The following is a 19,588-nucleotide window of genomic DNA, read 5'->3' as shown; positions in this document are numbered from 1 at the left end:
TTGTGACTGAGACACATGGTCGCTGAGGAATGCACCCCTGACTGCTGTCACAATTTTTAACTCGCATCTCAAGTGTTGTCAGTCACATACCGATGCTGCTAACTGAGATCAAAAACCAAAAACTGGCCTGCTAACAGCAGACCCTGCTGCAGTGAGTGGGCAGGAGGCAGGCTGATAACAGCCACTCTTTCACACTCCCTCAGGTGGGCACAGCATGATTTTCAGCCACCTTTGTACCCCACCATCCAGACTTGTGTGAAGTGCCATAATAGAGAATCAAGGTCAATGTGTTCAGCAGTCACAGAAGGTGACTGGGACTCTTGGGGTCTATTCCCAGCTCTGCCACAGACATGGGTGTGCCTTGAGCAAGTCAGTTAGGGTTAGAGTCACAAAAGGACTTGGTGCCTACCTGCTGCTTTAGGAGACTAAACCCCAGAATCAGGGCCCACCGGAATTCACAAAATCCTCACACAACTGCTGCCAAACCTGTAGGCGCCTAAACTCAGCTGGCGCCTAAATTTTTGCAGTAAACATTCCCTAGGTGCCTATGTTTGTGCCTCTGCATATGCGCAATGCTGCCTCATTCTAGGTGTCTGGATGCCTCAGCCCCAGCATGATGCATGGACCTGGGAGAATACAGGCATTCCTCCACCTAACTTGCCTGCTAGGCCCAATCTGGTAAGCATGCTTGCCTACTGGATTAGGCCTCCACTGGCAACGTCACACAAAACAGCTGACGAGAGAAGAACCCCAGCCTCTCCCATAACTCTTAGCCTGCTGGTTCAGGCACTCACCTGGCTCAAGTCCCCCTTCCACCTGAGTGGGAGAAAGGGTTTGAACAGAGATCCTAAGGATGGGGCCAGAGGATATTCTGATTTGTGGCTCTTTGTGATTTGTGTCTCCGGTTGGAGCTTTTCCACTGTGGCTAAATAACTGAAAGTCATTGGAGCACGGGGACTGGATCCTGGGTCTCCTACATCCCAAATGAGTCCAACCACCAGGCTACAGAGCTTTATTCTCTCTCTCTCTCCCTCTCTCGCGCATGCAGTCTCATATATTCCCTACCCACTATACTGAAAGTTATGAGGAGTACTTGTGGCACCTTAGAGACTAACCAATTTATTGGTTAGTCTCTAAGGTGCCACAAGTACTCCTTTTCTTTTTGCGAATACAGACTAACATGGCTGTTACTCTGAAAGTTATGAGAGAGGTCCTCCTCCTTGCACAAATGGCATTGGCACTGAACTCTCTGAGAAGGGCAGGACTTAGGATACACTCCTCTCCTCAGCATCTCCCATTACCTAGCTTAGACAGGGAGCAGCCTAGCATGCTGGTTTTTGTGAATCCCATTCTCAGGAGCCAAGGCTCCTTATACAATGACTGGGGAGAGATAGGTGCCTGAGAATGGGATTCACAAAAGCCAGCATGCTAGGTTGTGAATCTCAATGATTTCCTAAGCGCCTAGAAGTCAGGTGTTGCCTGGCTGAGTGTTGCCATGCCTATGTTCCTTTGTGAATCTAGCTCCTATCCTGTGTGTTCGTGTACACATCTGTTTTGTGAGGCATTTGGGGATTAACAGTAGTGCAAAGTATTATTATTATTATTATGGCCAGCCCCAAGTTTTCAAAGTGTTTGTATTATTCATATTATGGTCATGCCCAGACGCCCCAACCAAGCTCTGAACCCCACTGTGTTAGGCACTGTAACCCCCACCTAGTAAGAGACTGTCACTGACCCAAAGAACTTACAATATAAATTGGCAAGATAGAGAGAATGGAAGTAAAGCAGCATTCTTGCCACCACTCCATTCCACTCACACACTGAGTGCACACCTGCCTGCTGTCACAGTGACACATAATAAAGACAGGGTCTCCCCAAATTGCTGAAACCTTTTCAAAGGCTAGCTGGGGTCTCAGGGCCACAGACCGGGGGGGGAATGAAAAACTCTTACAATGACAGAACACAACTCCCGTTATAATAATTATTTACATGTGGAAAATGCTAAGATTTAATTAAACTGCATTAGATCTCTCTCTCTCTCTCTCTCTCTAATTAGGACTGTACTATACTCTCTAGAGTATATCAACTGTGGCCAAATTCTCCTCTCAGTATAGTGTAAATCAGGAGTAAGTCCATAGAAGTCAATGGAGTGGCACTGGTCTAAAGCTGGTGAAGTCAACGGGAGTTATGCCTGTAGAAGAGAGAGCAGAACTGGGTACTATATGTCTTATTGGTACAGGAACTCCTCACTTAATGTTGTAGTTATGTTCCTGAAAAATGCGACTTTAAGCGAAACGATGTTAAGCGAATCCAATTTCCCCATAAGACTTAATGTAAATGAGGGGGTTAGGTTCCAGGGCAATTTTTTTCATCAGACAAAAGACTATATCTATATACACATACACACACACACAGTATAAGTTTTAAACAAACAATTTAATACTGGTACACAGTGATGATGATTGTGAAGCTTGGTCGAGGTGGAGGAGTCAGAGGGTGGGATATTTCCCAGGGAATGCTTTACTGCTAAATGATGAACTAGCAATTGGCTGAGCCCTCAAGGGTTAACTCTCACACTCTACAAGGCAGCAGGAAAGAAGGGAGGGCAGACAGAGACAGAAACACACACCCTGTGTGTGTTTGAGAGATAGAGATGCACATTTCCCCTTTAAGTATGAAGAGTGGCATCAGAAGTACACTGCCCTGTTAATTAGATCAGCAAGCTGAGACCAGACCACAGCTGCTGCCTAAGGCAGCAGCCCCCTCCATCCGTGTGTGTCCCCTGCTCTATGGAAGATGGGGTAAGCGGGATGCAGGAGCAATGCACCCTGGCATTAGCCCCCCTCTTCTTCCCCTCCCCGGCCCCCACAGCAAGCAGGAGTCTCAGGGAGCAGCTTCAAGGCAGAGGACAGGAGCAGCACATGGCAGTGCGGGGAGGGACAGCTGAATTGTCCGCAATTGGTAGCCTGCTGAGCAGCTGCTGCACAGGCAACTTAGGGGAGCGGGGAGCTGATGGGGGGGCTGCCGGTCCATCCTGGTTCCAACCACCCACCAGCTAGCTGCAACGGGCTGCTCTTCCTGTAAGCAGTGGACAAAGCAGGCGGCTGCCAAATAACATTAGAAGGGAGCATTACACAACTTTAAACGAGCATGTTCCCTAATTGATCAGCAACGTAATAACAAAACAATGTTAACTGGGTCAACTTTAAGTGAGGAGCTCCTGTAGTCTATAACATGTGTAAACCTTTTCTGGTTTCCTGAAAAGATGGGGCTGGCAATAATAATACATATACTGAAACTTATTTCCTCTCAGAGTCTATAAGTAACTGTACTTGTGTATAATATTAATGAACTCTTGGGTAAAATAGGATATGTCTGGAAAGTACCTATTTTTCCTCTTCTTCCATTTACTCCTGGTTCCCCCTTTGGCCCTGGGATGCCAGGGATGCCATCTGATCCATTGTAGCCGGGTAATCCATCGAGTCCAGGAGGTCCTGAACAAACCAACAGGAGAGTGTAATTTACATTAACCAAATACTATTTATACTTCATCCTTAAATCCACTGCATTTACTGTATATCAGCAGTTCTTAGAACCTGCCATTATTTGGGTTCAGAGTGTAGCATGTCCTACATTCCAGTGCAATGGCCTTCAATTTCTGATAACCAAGCATGAGTCCTAGCTTAAAGGTAAAGGGTAATATTTTCCCCGTGATCTTTGAGCAAAACTGTGATTGACATCAATTGGTGCTGCACCTTGTGCCTCCAGAACAGTACACAGAAGCAGTTTGGGTCTTGTTCATAGACTCTTAAAATGAGGGTCCTGAAGAGGCCCAGTGGGATCATGACCACACTCCCTTTCTCTATGACTAGATGGGAGAAGGAAACCAAAGTTATGGAAGGGGGTCCCCAAACTTTTTTCTGTTGTTTTTTTCTGGGGTCATTTAATGGAAAAGGTTGAGAACCACTAAGAAGGGACTAGGAGTTCAATTATCTGCTCTCCTCTGACTGTATGGTCTTAGACAAGTCATGTGTGTTGTAACCTTAACCTCTCTCAGTGCCCGTCAGCCTATCTGTAAAATAAGAATAACACTTACCTACCTACTGGTAGGATTAAGTAATTCCAAACCTTGGTTGGCCTGACATAATGGGGGAGGGCACTACGAGTGGTCTGTCCCCCCTCCACCACCCTTTGGACCCCACATACAGGAGGGAAGAGAGCCAGATACTTAACAGAAAATGGTTCTAGGAAAAACTGCAATTACAAAAGCAGGGAAAGAAGGCAAGTAATCACTCTTGTAGCCTGGCAGCTGCTTGAGGGGGAAGAGAAATCAAAAATAAAATGAGGAGAGATAAGGACAAGGAAAATATAAACAGAAAAATCACCAGCCAAAATTTTAAAATGTAGCCAATTAAAACAGAGGAGTTCAGTTCTACATACTTATCTCCTTAAGCAAACGCTGCTTAAACCCTGTCTATTTCATGTGTTTAATGTTTAACAAGTGCTTAGTGATAGCATTTTAAGCTAAATCTGAACCATCCCCTTGTACAAGACCCAAAATACAATAAAGTTAGTGCAGTTCTGCTGAGTGGTGGATGAAGCACAAACACAACTGTGCAACCCTTATGTGGCATAGCGCAGTGCACCTTGTCAACTCTCTGGGTGGACACATAAGGCAGGGGATTAGAGGACAGAGGAGTGGCCAGTAGGTCAAAGCCCACCAGCCAAAAACCCTACATGGGCACATGCAGCAACGGGGGCTGTGATCACTACTACAGTCCAGGGGACATAGATGCATCTGTACAAGCATCCCCTGCCACACCACTGTGTTGGAGTTAAAAAATTCCATACAGCAAACCCTGTGTTGTTCCCATGCCCGAGCCCCATCTAATCTAATTTGGCATGAAGACTGGCATTCGGTTTTTAACTAGGAAAGCAAGACCCAGCAGTTTGTGAAACTTTACAACTTTTTCTTAAATTTAGGATTTTATGAAGCTTCTCGAAGTTTCACAAAAGATTTTCACAAAAGTTTAAATCATTTTTTAAAAAAGAAATTGAATTAAATTCCTGCATGTCCAAATAAATGGAAGCCTGCTCTATGCAATTAATAACTGTTCTTCACTGAAAATCATCCCTGCCTCTAGGACCAGCAGGGGAATAAAATGGAAAACATTCAGCAGTGCACGACTTGTACTTGGATGGCGGGAAACAGAATGTGAACCGCAAAGATTTCAAATTTGTTCTAAAAGCTACGTTTTTTGAGGAATTTCCCAGGCCTCAATCCTGCAAAGGCTCATGCACACGTTTAATTTACATGAGATCCTCACATATGTAAGTGTACAGGAGCTCCTCAATGAAAGTCATCCCGGTTAACATTGTTTTGTTGTTACGTTGCTGATCAATTAGGGAATATGCTCGTTTAAAGTTGTGTAATGCTCCCTTCTAACGTCATTTGGCAGCCCCCTGCTTCATCCACTGCTTGCAGGAAGAGAAGCCCGTTGGAGCTAGCTGGTGGGTGGTTGGAACCAGGGTGGACCGGCAGCCCCCCCATCAGCTCCCCGCTCCCCTAAGTTCCCTGTGCAGCAGCTGCTCGGCAGGCTACCAATTGCAGACAATTCAGCTGTCCCTCCCCCCACTGCCATGTGCTGCTCCTGTCCTCTGCCTTGAAGCTGCTCCCTGAGACTCCTGCTTGCTGTGGGGGCCGGGGAGGGGAAGAAGAGGGGGGATAATGTCAGGGTGTCCCCCTCCTCCCTGCTCCTGCATCCCGCTTACCCCATCTTCCATAGAGCAGGGGGGACACACGGATGGAGGGGGCTGCTGCCTTAGGCAGTAGCTGTGGTCTGGTCTCAGCTTGCTGATCTAATTAACAAGGCAGTGTACTTCTGATGCCACTCTTCATACTTAAAGGGGAAATGCGCATCTCTATCTCTCAAACACACACAGGGTGTGTGTGTCTGTCTGTGTCTGCCCTCCCTCCTTTCCTGCTGCCTTGTAGAGTGTGAGAGTTAACCCCTGAGGGCTCAGCCAATTGCTAGTTCATCATTTAGCTGTAAGGCATTCCCTGGGAAATATCCCACCCTCTGACTCCTCCACCTCGACCAAGCTTCACAATCATCATCACTGTGTACCAGTATTAAATTGTTTGTTTAAAATGTATACTGTGTGTGTATATATAATATAGTCTTTTGTCTGATGAAAAAAATTTCCCTGGAACCTAACCCCCTCATTTACATTAAGTCTTATGGGGAAATTGGATTCGCTCAACATCATTTCGCTTAAAGTCGCATTTTTCAGGAACATAACTACAACATTAAGTGAGGAGTTCCTGTATGTAGTTTGGGCCTAAACTTTGGAATTGGTGAGACTGTAATGGCTGCTGTTTCTTTATAAACTGATTGTCTTACAAACGAAGGCTCCTCAGCACCATTCCCATTCACTGTGTAAAGAGATAGCTCAGTGCTAGGAGCCAAAGGAGATGTCTGATCAAAATACATACAGCCATTTGATCCAACTACATGACACATGCACTGCACTACAGCATATTATATGTTTATTTATTAGATCAATTCTGTGCAAAGTGGTCCCAAATTAAATAAGGTATCAGGTAAATATTAAAAATCATGAAATAAACAATACATATATGTAAGTTGTCATGTGAAAACACACAGTGCAGCTATAGTTTACACTATGAGTTTCATAATCTTTAATATTCTGATGCCTCATGAAGGGAAAGATCATTTTACGCAGAAAAAATGTTCATGATGGAAAACAGACATTACGGGATTAGTATCCTGGTTATTTGATGTGGGTGAGTTTACTAATAAAGTTTGGAAGATTCTGCAACGTGGATCCTATTCAGAAACATTCATATAAAGACAATGGTATAATAAATTTAAAGGGCCAGAGTCTCCAGTATGTTCCAGCAGCTTTGTGACACTCTGCCATAAACTTATTTTAGTTAGCCAGTTAACTAAACTGGGTTTACAGCTGTTTTGCACCACCAAAATGGAACAAAGCAGCTGGAACTTCCTGGGGAACCTAGCCTAATAGGACAAGAATAAGAGGCAGCGGTAGCACTAAAAGTGTAGGCAGGCAGGCAGGCAGGGGAGACGATCTCAGATTTATAATCCTTCTTGCTGCTCTGAGACAGCCATGGTAGAGACACGGGTAACTCTGGATGGTTGTAGCAACGCAAAGGAGGAAAGGTGGTCCTGTGGTTCAAGTACAGCATTGGGAATTAAGGTATCTGGGGCTCTCTTCATGGCTCTGCAATAGACTCTGTGTGACCTTAAGCCTGGTGTTCCCCAGTGTTCTTATCTGTACAGTGGAGACAATTGAGGTGACCAGATAATCAAAATGAAAATAAATATACACTTGACACTCTTTCCCCAACAATAAGCCTGTTCCCACACTGACCCCCTTCCCTCAGCTCCTGGGCTGTGACCTACTTCTGCTGGGCTGGTGGTTCTGAAACAACCCGCCAGGTTCCCCCTATAACAGTGAGGGAGTGGCGCCCCGCAGTTCTACCACCAGCTTCCTTCTGGAAGTGCTGCTGTGGCTGTTTTCCCCAGGGGCTTGGAGAATGGCTTTGCAGAGCCTACAGCAGCACCCTCTGCTGGGGAGGAATGCTGAATGTTGCTGTTGATTATAAATTGGTTTGGCAGAATTCTGTTTGTTTATCATTTCAACAGACAATGTTGATGTTTATTTTTAAGCATTTTTCCTATTTTATCTATTTAATTTTTCAGAGTTGCAGGAAATTATAGGAGGATCAGCCAATGGGGGGTTCAGACAATAATTATTGATAACAGTAGATGTTGAGATTCGAAAAGTTAAAGCTTTAAAACCACTAAAGAACAAATTATCAATATATGTCAATAGATACTAAGCGTAAATATCCTTAAGTCAAACTCTAATAAGTTCTGAAGCAGCATTTTTCTTACTTTCTCTATCTGTAAACTTGTATTATCCTTGATGGAAATATTTTTTGTCGTTGCGTGTTTGTTATGGTGAAATCGACATTTACCAACATTTACCAATAAAAATCGAATCCTTCCAAGTCTAACTATAAAACAGCATAGGTGTTGCATTTTAAAACTCAAAATGCTGAGGACAGGCTGAATTTTACTGAAAAATGGAGGGAGGGAGTTCACTGTCCAGGGGGAGGGAGTACAACAAGAGGCTATCTGATCACTGGAAGGATAACGACACTATATACCTCACATGATCGTTGAGAGGCTAAAGTTGTGAATGGTTGCAAAGCATTTTGAGATCTTCTTATAGATGCTGTAGAACTGCTAAAATTATTCTCATTCTCATTCTCCTGGAATAGCTAACAGATGGGTAGCAGTGGATTGGTAGGCAGGCCTGGGTACCACGAGCTCACCGCACTCAGCCAAAACAAGAATGAATGGGAATGATTCGATGCAGAACAGAAATATCATAAGAAAAGGCAGAGAGGAGAGCAGAGTCTTTTTTTCTCTTTGGCATAAACATTATACCACTGGGCCACATCATACAGTCAGGCTAGAAGCACTTCTAGATGTTCAGCATCCAGATATTTTCTTATTTCTTATTAGTCTTAGGAAACTTTGGTTCATAGACTCAGGGCCAGTCTTCAGGAAAAGAATGTTTTTTGATTCACGCCTCTCTCACACTAACCTGGAGATCGCTTTGTCCAGGGTATGTCTTTATACAAATATTTTTTAAACCACCAAGTGAATCAACATCATACCTACAGTATTACAATTGAAAAGGTATCTTACCTGGGGATCCTGGAGGGCCTAACCCAAAAACAAGCAAAAGAACACGGGAAACAAAGAGAAAAAATGGTGAGTGTAACTTGGCAGCTCAAGTAAAACCAACACTAAACTCAGCTGATTAGCATTAGACCAAAACAAGACAGAAAAGAACTTTCAAACTTCTGAAGAGGCACTTATGGGTTAAGCTATTTTGAATGAAAAGTAAGTACTGAAGCATTAGTGCAGATCCAGCCAGACTTGCTGTGTAATTGCTTGTGAGGATAATCTTTCAAAACACCCACTTTATATGCCAAGCCCAGTCATTTCTTAAATTTCCAGTGATAACCATTTGACAAGAATGGCCTCTGAATTCTCCATTCTCTTGAATGAATTAAATCAGGAGACAGGTGTTTATGTGCCTTTTCACAAATATGCCCCTAAATCATCCATTAATTATTATGTTTACATTACTTAGTGCCTCATAAGGAGTTCTCTAAAGCCTTGGTTGTGGTAATGGAAGAACAGGTCTACAGTGTCTCAGGTTAAACGTTGCAAATGTCATGAGAAATTTTTTTTAGAGAATATCCATTCCAAAGTACACACCTTCCTGGGTAATCAGCAGGAATTCAGAGGTTTGAAATAGGATGGTTAAATATTTTCTCCTCTCTAATCCGCAATAACTTTATGGCTAAATAACAAACAGGCTCCTTTTACTTGTAAGTGTTCTCTGTTTGGATTGGATCTGGTTGCCTGTGGGAGTTCACTGTTTGGTAACACTAGAAATTGGATTCACTCTAGTAGTTCAAGGGATATGTGTAATACAGGACATTCCAGTGGAAGCTGTTGAAGTCTGTTCTGTCTGTGACTTCAACTACATCGAAAACAAACCTCCACTAGGTGTATGCAAAATATTATCATTCATTTTCCATGGAAGAGAAGCTTAGTACTACTATCACTTGAGAGCCCATAAATTAGGGTAGCTTTTACAATGTATGCCTATGCTATTACTTTGCCCTGCCAGAGCAATATAAAGGGTCCTTACATGACTTCCATGCCCATAATTCTCATAAGGCAGGAGTAAATAATTAATACAGGGCATAATAAGAATTATCTGTTCTATGTAACTTCTGGTAAAACATACTTTGATCAAAAACTGGGGAAAGTTGGAAGATAAGAAGAGAGATTACTGCTGGGATTAAAGAACCAAATTCTCTGTACTAACATTTTTACCAGGGCTACAAAGAATCTTTTTAAATCTAAAACTCTACATAGAAATTAAAGAAATAAACAGATCTCGGACACTAAACCTGACAATTTTAAGCATTCATTAAAAAGCTTTATAGGAAAAGTGAAGCACAGTTTAGAACAGCACTAAATCTGCGCTGATTTTTTAATAATGCTGGTAGATGCTAGTTAATACCCTTTTCAATACCCTTTAATACCCTTTTCAGTCAATTTTCCAAGAAATGCCTGATTTTTTCACTGCAGATCATTTTTTTCCTTAGTACTCTCACTCACTTTGTCATCTTGAACTCACTGAAGACCCTAGATGTCCTTTTATCAGATAGATAAATAGGAAAAGTACTTGAAATGTAGCCAATGTAACGAAGACAGGTAATGTCTACCGTGTAGTGAGCTATTGTTAAAGCCAATGTTGGAGTGGGCTTAACTAAGATGAAGATTCAGGGAGTGCATAGAAAGGGATTTAGCAAGCACGGAGTAGTGTGAAGTCAGAATTCTGGAACCCAACACAAGACACATTTAAGCTGTACTTGACAGTGGAGTTATCTTTGTTCCAGTCAAATTTCACCTGCGCTTTCAAAAGGAGTTTTTGTGTTTTGTCTCCAATAAATCAAGGCCAGATCCATACAGGGGAAATTTCCCACAAAATTCTACTCATTTTGAATTCAGGTCAGTTAAATTGATATTAAACCCTGTTGGATCAGTAGTTCATACCAACTGCAAATGGCCTGAACTGTTTTACTGAACTGGTTTCCAAACCTAAGTGGTTTACTTATTTTCTCATTTTCAAGTATGTATATCAGCTCCAGCAGCTCAGTCTTCTATATACTTTGGCTAGCAAAGCCAAGACAGAACCCTTGGAGTAGCTAAAGCTTTACATTTTCTGGTTTTCCCAGACCATATGCAAACTTCTCATGCCTTCAGCCTGCCCCAGCCATCAAGTATTTTGAAATTCCTATGGATTTCTGAGAAACCAACCTTAGAGTCTCATGATATGACCATCATCATCCTCCAGAGTCCACTACTTCCACTCCTACCTTAGCCATGGCAGTTGCTACAGTGATACAAGGCCCCCCCTCCCTCCCTCTGGGTTGTCCATCCCATGCTGATCTAGAATCAAAAGGCTAAGCTCCAGTCATTAATGGCTGTATAGCACCTCGAAGATGCCGAGAGTTATTAAGTACTATTTTTGAGATCCCAATTCCGTAATGAGCTCTGCAAGGGTGATAGGAAAACTATCTAGGAAATAAACATCCCCAGGAACAATGTTACTCTGGAGACTTTTTAATCAGATCAATAGTATCATTCCTATAATAATTTTAGTCCTACATCCTATAATTATCTCAAGCCAATTTTTCCTCCAAAAATTATTTCATCACCAAGCATACAGCATTCAGCATAATACTATAGTAGTATTTGAAAACGTACCTGTTAAGCATATCCCTTTTGTGCTGTTACATAAATCCACCATCACACGGACCTAATATTATAAAAGTAAAATGTAAAATTCACAACAGTGCACTGAGGTTCAGTTTCTACAGAAAGGACAAACAAAACCTCTCTACGGTTCACTTCATTCTTCTGTGTGATTGCTGTGCAAAAAGCAGTTGGGGAAATTATCTACTTTACAACTACACCACCTTGTAGAATGTGAGCGAACTATTTAGGCCTTAACTTTGGCCTTCTGAAGACCTGCATATGTATTTGTAAATTATTCTATCTTTAAGAATCTGTGTATTGTACCATTTTAACAGCATTTAAAAAAAATACTGGATGGGCACATCTCTGGATGCAGTCTGGGTAGAAAGACTTACACCTTATTTCACTTAGGTTTTCACGGCTCTCTATCTGAGATAGGTTATCAAAGATTATCAAAGCCGGCAGCAGCCAAATATGATCTGTGTTTAACTCATACATATGTCCATTTATGGGTCATTTTCCATCATGCAACATAACTTAACTTGCTTACCAGATATATAAGGTGATTTTACTAATTTCTTCACTTGACATAATACAGAGCAGCATGTGAATTTGGAATTAGATTATTGGAACCTCATCCATTTGTGGCACTACAATAGTTGGGGCATTTGTTTGGATACTTGTAATCGAGAAAGAGCCACAATTCACCATCTCAACAAGACCATCTTTATAACAATGTCCTTAAGTTGTAGTAAGTATGCCTACTGATAAATTCTGGTACTGTATTTTTGTCTACATTTCTTTCTTTTTTATTTACTTCCTAAGAGTGAACATTGTACTAATACAGGGCTCAGCACTGTGAGATGATGAGTACTCTCAACTCCCAGTGATTTGAATGGCAGCTGGCAATGTTCAGTGCCTTGCAGAATCAAGGAGTCCTTATGTAAGTGCTAGCCAACATTTCTGATCTAAAATATGCTTTATCTCTTCCTTCACTATACTTACAACATCTATCTTCAGATGTCACAAGTATCCTTCCAGGATAATATGAAAACCACTGCATTCTCTTTTAAATTGTATACACTGTCACTGTTGTAGCTAAGTTTATTTTTATAAATCAAAAGATACAAAGGATAAAATTTTCAGCCTTCAATTGTGCTTGAGTAAAACTGCCTCCACTCAGCACACATGCATGCATTTGTTTTTGCATAACCTTGTGTGTGCCCTTTAAATAATCTAAGGACATGCAAGGTTTACCATTTGCACCTGCAAAACCTATTGTCAACCAACCGTCATTTAATCTGTTCTTCAATCAGGAAAGTTACTGGGGTAGAAAATGCATGCATCATGGGATCAGTAATGGGATATGTACTGCAGCTTTTGTTCTGTTGGTTATTGTTTCAAATCCAGCCCACAATGGTATTGACTAAGCTGTTGCTCCTCAGCGACAGTCCTGAAACCTGTGTGATCGGTGGCCTCCATGTAGCGCCTACTAGACAGGTGTCCAGGTCATAAAAAACAACCAATAAATTTAGCACTTATTGGCACCCTTGTTGGTAAACTCAAACAAGGTGACCAAGAATTCAATGGGTACGGAGAGTAAACTTTCCTCAGACCACCAATAAGTCAGAGTCAAAGCTCTTTAGCTGAGGAGCAAGGAGAAGTTTATACCACCATCTTCCCTGCTGAAATTCTACTGTGGATGGAGAATTTCTGTCTCCATGGCTGTCAATACAGCCCTTTTCATCCACTCTAGGCTCACTTTAAACTTGGTTTAAAAAGAAAAAGGAGAGAACTCCAAACACAGAAAGTGAGAGAGATACCAGGCTTCAAAGAGTTCTTCAACAAAATCAAGGACCCAAGACCTGATATATCTAATGTAAAAACACAAGTCAAGTCAGTTTTTAAAACAAAGTATGATGCTGTCTTTATAAATAATTTAAAATAAAAACTCAGGATACATAAACAAAAACGATCTGGGACACAACGGTGGTTTGGTGTTTTGTTTTGTTTTGTTTTTGTTTTGTTTTTTGCTTTGCTATGCTATTCACCTATCAGAACCACTGCCTTCCATTTTTTTCTCTCTAGATCAGGTCTAGGGGTTCTGCAGCCTTAGACAAACTGGCAAAACACCACCCCTACTAGTTCACGGTCATCCACTCAGAACACTAACTGAATGGTTTACTGGCCCATAGATGTTGCTGCTCAAGATGATGGTCTACCTCAGAGGTTTTCAAACTGTGGTCCGTGGACCACCAGTGGCCCGCAAGCTCCATTCAGGTGATCCGCAGACAGTTCCCTCTAAGGTGCATGCCTTGGCGGCCACACACAACAGAATGAAGGACCACCCACCTAATTAGTGGGGTCGCACAGGCGTGGCTCCACTAATTAGGTGTCTGGATCCTGGAGAAGACGCACATATAAGGTGAGGTGGTGGCCTTGGGGTAAAAAATGGGGATAGGTGGGAGTGAGCAGTGGGGTGAGAAGAGGGGGTGGTGGGAATTTTGGACATGCAGGGCTGCAGCAGCCAGAGAAAGAGGCGACTTTCCCCAGCTCCAGGGCTGCGGCTGCCAGGGAGAGACAGCCCTCCTTCCCCTCCTCAGCTCTATGACTACTGTGGCGGGGGAGAGACCGCCCCCACTTCCCAGCCCCAGCTTGGGGGCTGCTGCAGTGGGGGAGAGAGGGAGAGACCCCCCCTCCTCCCAGCCCCAGCTCAGGGGCTGCTGTGGCGGGGAGAGAGGGCACATCCAACACATTAGAAAGGTAAGACTACTAATATTAAAATATGAGTTGTGTGCTTTTATTTGTACAACAAAAAAAACGTTAATTATTAAGGTTATTTTATATATAGCACTTTTATCCAAAGCACTTTACAGGAGTTAACTAACAGTACAAACAACATTTGGAAAGATCACTACCCGGTCTGCTGAGACCCTCAGCAGTTTTCAAGTAGTCCATAAAAAAAAAAAAGTTTGAGAACCACTAGTCTACCTATTTGATATTGCCACTCTTACTCACACAATCAAGGCAAAGAGCACAACTATCTGAAGTGCCAATAAACACCAAGTGGACAACATCATATGATACTTTCTACTGAGACAAAGTTTCCTTTAGAGGCTCTGATTCAGCAAAGCACTAAGGGCTTGATCCAAAGTCTATTTAAGTTAATGGAAATCCTTCTAATGACTTCAATAGGCTTTGGATCAGGCCCTAAAATACATGCTTAACTTTAAGCATATGACTCACACATCTTTTTAAAGTATTTTTCTTGATTGTTTTTACCTTAGAAATATCAGATCTTGACTTCCTTGTCTTTGCTAGAGAACTCTTCATAAGGACTGTCTGCCTTGAGTAAATGGGACTATGCATGCAGATTTTTAGTTCTAAGTTTGAAGGGGCTTTCTGAGGGCCAATCCTGCAAGGTGCTGAGTACTTCTGCAAGGAACAAAACACCTTCAAATTCCACTCACATCAGTGGGTGCTCAACACCTAGCAGGATCAGGCCCTCTTCTTCTGCAGACCTGTGTTGACAATTAGCATGTGTTAATTTTTTCTGAGGATCTTTCAGATTCCAAGCTGCATTTCAGATCAGACAGAACAAAAATGTTCTTAACTGGCAAACATGCAAAGTAGATTCATTCACTTACAGTATTTCTCTTTCATTTGTACATCACTAAGTAAAAATATAAGATGATATTTCCAAAATAGTTTTAAGCTACAGAAAGTAAAATGTTCTAGTAAAAACCACATGATCTTATGCAAAGGATTTCTTCTTCAATAAAAAGAATTTAAGACAATATATGCAAACCTGATCTTCCTAACATTTGTTCTGAAATATGAGAAAATAAAACATAAGCTGCTTAACTGCATAAGTCTTTATGTTTTGTACTTTTAATCAAGAACTTGCCACACAACATTCTGATGCAAAAGGAAAAATCAAAAGTACTTCTGTTAAAAATGTCAAGCCAATAAACTTCTATATTATCATAATTACACAAGTCACTTTATGCAAGTAATCTCAATAAATTCAGTTGTTAGAGTGATAACATTTACATAAATACAAATGCCAATAGTTTATTAAGCATAACAGTTACCGCGTTTAGTGTGGCAATACTGAAAATCCTTACTTCCATAAGTAATCCTTAAAGTCATTGGGAGTATTTACATCAGTAAGGGGAGAGAGGGCGTCAGATTTGCCTTTTCTTGTTATTTTTGAGCCAGGACCTGCAGTCCTTACTCAGGCAAAACTCACAATGAGTTTCCCACATGTTGATGGTATTTTTTACTGAGTAGATACAGTAGAAGCAGGCCCTAGAGCCCCTGTCCTAGAAACACTCATGCACATGAGTGGAACCCCATATTCAGGAAAAATTCCCATTGAAGTGTGAGAAATTCAGGGCCGTTTTGCCTGAGAAAAGACCTCAGAATCTGGCCCAACACTAACAAAGGGCTAATCCTGCTTTCCTTACCCATGCCACTAATCCCACTGATTTTAAATAACGACAGGTTTCAGAGTAGCAGCCGTGTTAGCCTGTATTCGCAAAAAGAAAAGGAGTACTTGTGGCACCTTAGAGACTAACAAATTTATTTGAGCATAAGCTTTCGTGAGCTACAGCTCACTTCATCGGATGCATATGCATTAAAGGACCATCAGAGTGGAACATTAGAGGGAACATTAAGGGAACATTAATTAAGTGGAACATTAAGGGAACATGGAACCAACTACTACAAAGGCCATAGGTGCTGGAGGTTTAGGGTGGCTTAGGCAGTCTTGTGATCCGGCCCTGCTGCAGGGGTCACTGTTTCTCCTCACTCACACATACACACACTTTTCCTGAGATGGGAGAAAGTCCCACCACTCTTCATTTAAGTTTCATGTTAACATTTATTTCTTAAAACATCCTCCAATAAGCTGGTGAATTTCACAAGTAAAGTTCTCAGGGCAGCGCCTCCCCGGGAGAGGATTTGACCCAGCCCTTCCCTTGGGGGAGGGAAGAAGATATGCCCTGGGAACTCCACCATAGGCACAGACCCTATCTCTTGGCGGAACCTCCGATGGACCCTTCCCCTGACACCAGCTCCTTGGAGATGCTCTCAAGGCCCAGCCCCTACCCCTAGGGGCGCACCCTACCGGCACCATGGAGTAGGTCATCATCATGAGCAACTCATCGTTCTCGGCCCGAACGTGGCCCCTGGCGCCCGCTCCGCGGTGGCTCCTCTTGTGCCGGGCGGCCCGTGGGGCCGCTGCCCCTGGGGCGGTGGGGCCCAGGAGGGACCGCAGGATGCTGTCACTGTCTCCCCCCTGGGGCTGTGCAGCCTCCAGCTTCCGCAGCGCCGCGCTCAGCTCCCTCCACTGGCCCAGCAGGAAGAGCGTCCCCGCCGCGCTGAGCGCCGAGAGCAGCCCCACTGCGGCCAGCAAGCAGCGCAGCGCCCGGCCGCCGTCCCCCTGCATCCCCGGCCCGGAGGCGCGCTCGGGCAGGGTCCTGCGAGGCCGAGCGGCTGCGGCTCCCCGGCGCTAGCGGGCAGGCGGGGGCGGAGCGGCGCTGGGGACTGGCTGGCTTCGGCTCCGGGACGGGCTTTATGGCCCCGGGCACCGTGGGCTGCTTCCACCGCCAGCCACAGAGCTGCCCGGGGCGACGAGGCGGAATGAATGGGAGAGGCGGGCGCCGCGGGGACGGGGAGCAAGGGGCAGGGACACGGGGGCCTGGCACCGGGGCAGGGCTGGGGACCAGGGGGCAGGGACACGGGGGACCTGGCACTGGGGCAGGGTGGGGGACCAGGGGACAGGAAGGAACACAGGGGACCTGGCATTGGAGTGAGGGGAGTACAAGGGGAAGGGACATGGGGGACCTGACACCAGGGCAGGGCAGGGGAGTAGGGGGCAGGGACACGGGGGACCTGGCACCGGGGCAGGGCGGGGGAGCAAGGGGCAGGGACACAGGGGACTTGGGAACGGGGGGCAGGGACACGGGGGATGTGGGAACAGGGGGCAGGGACACGGGGGACGTGGGAACAGGGGGCAGGGACACGGGGGACCTGGCACCGGGGCAGGGCGGGGGACCAGGGGGCAGGGACACGGGGGACCTGGCACCGGGGCAGGGCGGGGGACCAGGGGACAGGAAGGAACACAGGGGACCTGGCATTGGAGTGAGGGGAGTACAAGGGGAAGGGACATGGGGGACCTGACACCAGGGCAGGGCAGGGGAGTAGGGGGCAGGGACACGGGGCAGGAGGGGTACAGGGGATCTGGTATATGGACTGGGCAGGGGACAAGGAGGAGTGACAGGTTTCTGACACACAGGATCCGAAAGAGCGGTTCCAGGCACACTAGGGTCCAGGGCCCAGGGGCTAGGGCAAGTACAGGCACACAGGAGTGGAGGACCAGCGACTGAGAAGTGAGTATAAGGGTCGGAAGAGGACAGTGGCAGGGATACAGCTGAGTTGACACGGGTCAGTGGATCAGGCATAGGGGTTAGGAGTACAGAGAAGCGTGGATGCAGTCTGATGGAAGGGATTGGGAGATGAAGGCGAACAGGGTACCAGAGTATGGGACAGAGCCTCAGGACAAATACAATCAGAGATTGGCGCAGGGAGCAGCAGCATAGGACAAGGTTAAGGGAATGAGGATGATGGAAAAAGATGTGGAACATGGGCACAGTGCTAAGGGATAGGGAAAGAGGGGCAGAGGATCTAGGTTAGGACACTCATTACAACCTTAAGGCTGAAATATTCATAGTGGGCATGTAAAATTATGAACCCAAAATCCTTATTTACATTAGGCACCTAAACAAATCAAAGTTAAGCATCCACTTTGAAAATGTATGCCTTGACCCTTGCCCCTGAAAATTGAAATTAGGTCAGGATATTGTTATGGGAAATTGCAGGACAGCCAAGGGGAAGACAACCTTTACTCCTTGTTGCCTCCAACCATGATAGACATTTAGGTGCTTAAGTAGACTTCACTACTTCCACTGGCTGAGGTACTATTGTGCTTTTGGCCATATTATAAGGATAGCTGTATTACATCCCATTTTACTGCTTGTTATATCTACAATATAATTTTGTAATTTAGAAAAGCAACTTGACGTTTTCAAGAGGTACCATATAATTCACTAATAACCATTTATATAATGTTATGGCTGTAGAACTGGGCACACCTCCAAAAGCTTTATGTGAATTAACATTTTATGATAATCAATGAATTATTTGACACCAATATGTTGTGTGGGAGAAATAAACCAAATTCTGCTCCCAATTACTAATGTAAATCCCAGAGTACCTCCATAGAAATCAATGGAGTTACTCAGGATTTATCAATGGTGTAAATCAGAGCAGAAATTGGCCCATAAATGTTACAATTTTCATACAAATGTCCAAGAGACCCTAACCCTTGAAAGAAGAGTTAAAACATCTAATTATTAAAGAAAAATGTGTGTATGTATAAACACACCAGACCACACACAGTAATTCAAGGTCAGTGCCAAAGCCACTGCTTTTTCCCCTTTAACAATTAGGTGGGTTAATTCTTCTTAAGAGTTTGCTAGCTTTTGGAGGTTTGTAAGACAACTTATGGGCTGAATTCACTTTCATTTACACTCCATTGATTTCAGTGGCATTACTCCAAATTTACATCAATGTACCTGCAATTTGGCTATATCACACATACAGAGCACAAAGAGATTAAAATAATTAATGGATAGTTATAAAATGTTTACTTATAGTCATAACTGATGGGCTAGAAAGATTTTCCCTCCCACTTTCTGATCAGAAGTTTGGAACGCCCATAGCAGAGCATTCACCCCAGACTTTATACCAAGCCTTGTGCTTGCTTTGCCAGGGCTTTGGAAGTTTAGCTAGTATTGTGTGGATAATCTTGCCATGCAGGAATATTAAATAAAGTTGATTGATTATGTATTAGGTTACAGCTTGGAAATGGGCAGAGGTGAGGTTTCAGAGTAACAGCCATGTTAGTCTGTATTCACAAAAAGAAAAGGAGTACTTGTGGTACCTTAGAGACTAACCAATTTATTTGAGCATAAGCTTTCGTGAGCTACAGCTCACTTCATCGGATGCATACTGTGGAAAATACAGAAGATGTTTTTATACACACAGACCATGAAAAAAATGGGTGTTTATCACTCCAAATGTTTTCTCTCCCCCTACCCCACTCTCCTGCTGGTAATAGC

At 43.9% G+C, this 19,588-nt stretch overlaps 1 protein-coding gene across 4 annotated transcripts in view; it reads right to left on the bottom strand.

The window, feature by feature from the left end:
- Positions 1 to 19,588, bottom strand: part of GLDN (gliomedin) — a 38,112-nt gene that overhangs the window by 17,246 nt on the left and 1,278 nt on the right. The window contains exons 1-4 of one of the 4 annotated variants that reach the window (XM_037911710.2): positions 16,534 to 17,050; positions 11,412 to 11,463; positions 8,766 to 8,783; positions 3,387 to 3,494 (exon numbers count right to left, since the gene is read on the bottom strand). In XM_037911710.2, the coding sequence (XP_037767638.1) occupies positions 3,387 to 3,494; positions 8,766 to 8,783; positions 11,412 to 11,463; positions 16,534 to 16,854 (499 nt within the window). In that variant the 5' untranslated portion in view covers positions 16,855 to 17,050. Of the gene's footprint in view, positions 1 to 3,386; positions 3,495 to 8,765; positions 8,784 to 11,411; positions 11,464 to 16,533; positions 17,051 to 19,588 lie in introns of those variants that run through there. The other 3 variants (XM_037911711.2, XM_043523391.1, XM_037911712.2) reach the window with 3 other exon arrangements.

Source organism: Chelonia mydas, chromosome 10 (assembly GCF_015237465.2).
Source record: "Chelonia mydas isolate rCheMyd1 chromosome 10, rCheMyd1.pri.v2, whole genome shotgun sequence".
Taxonomy (NCBI): domain Eukaryota; kingdom Metazoa; phylum Chordata; order Testudines; family Cheloniidae; genus Chelonia; species Chelonia mydas.
The sequence above is the reverse complement of the archived record's forward strand: the minus strand, read 5'-3'. Positions and strand labels throughout refer to the sequence as shown.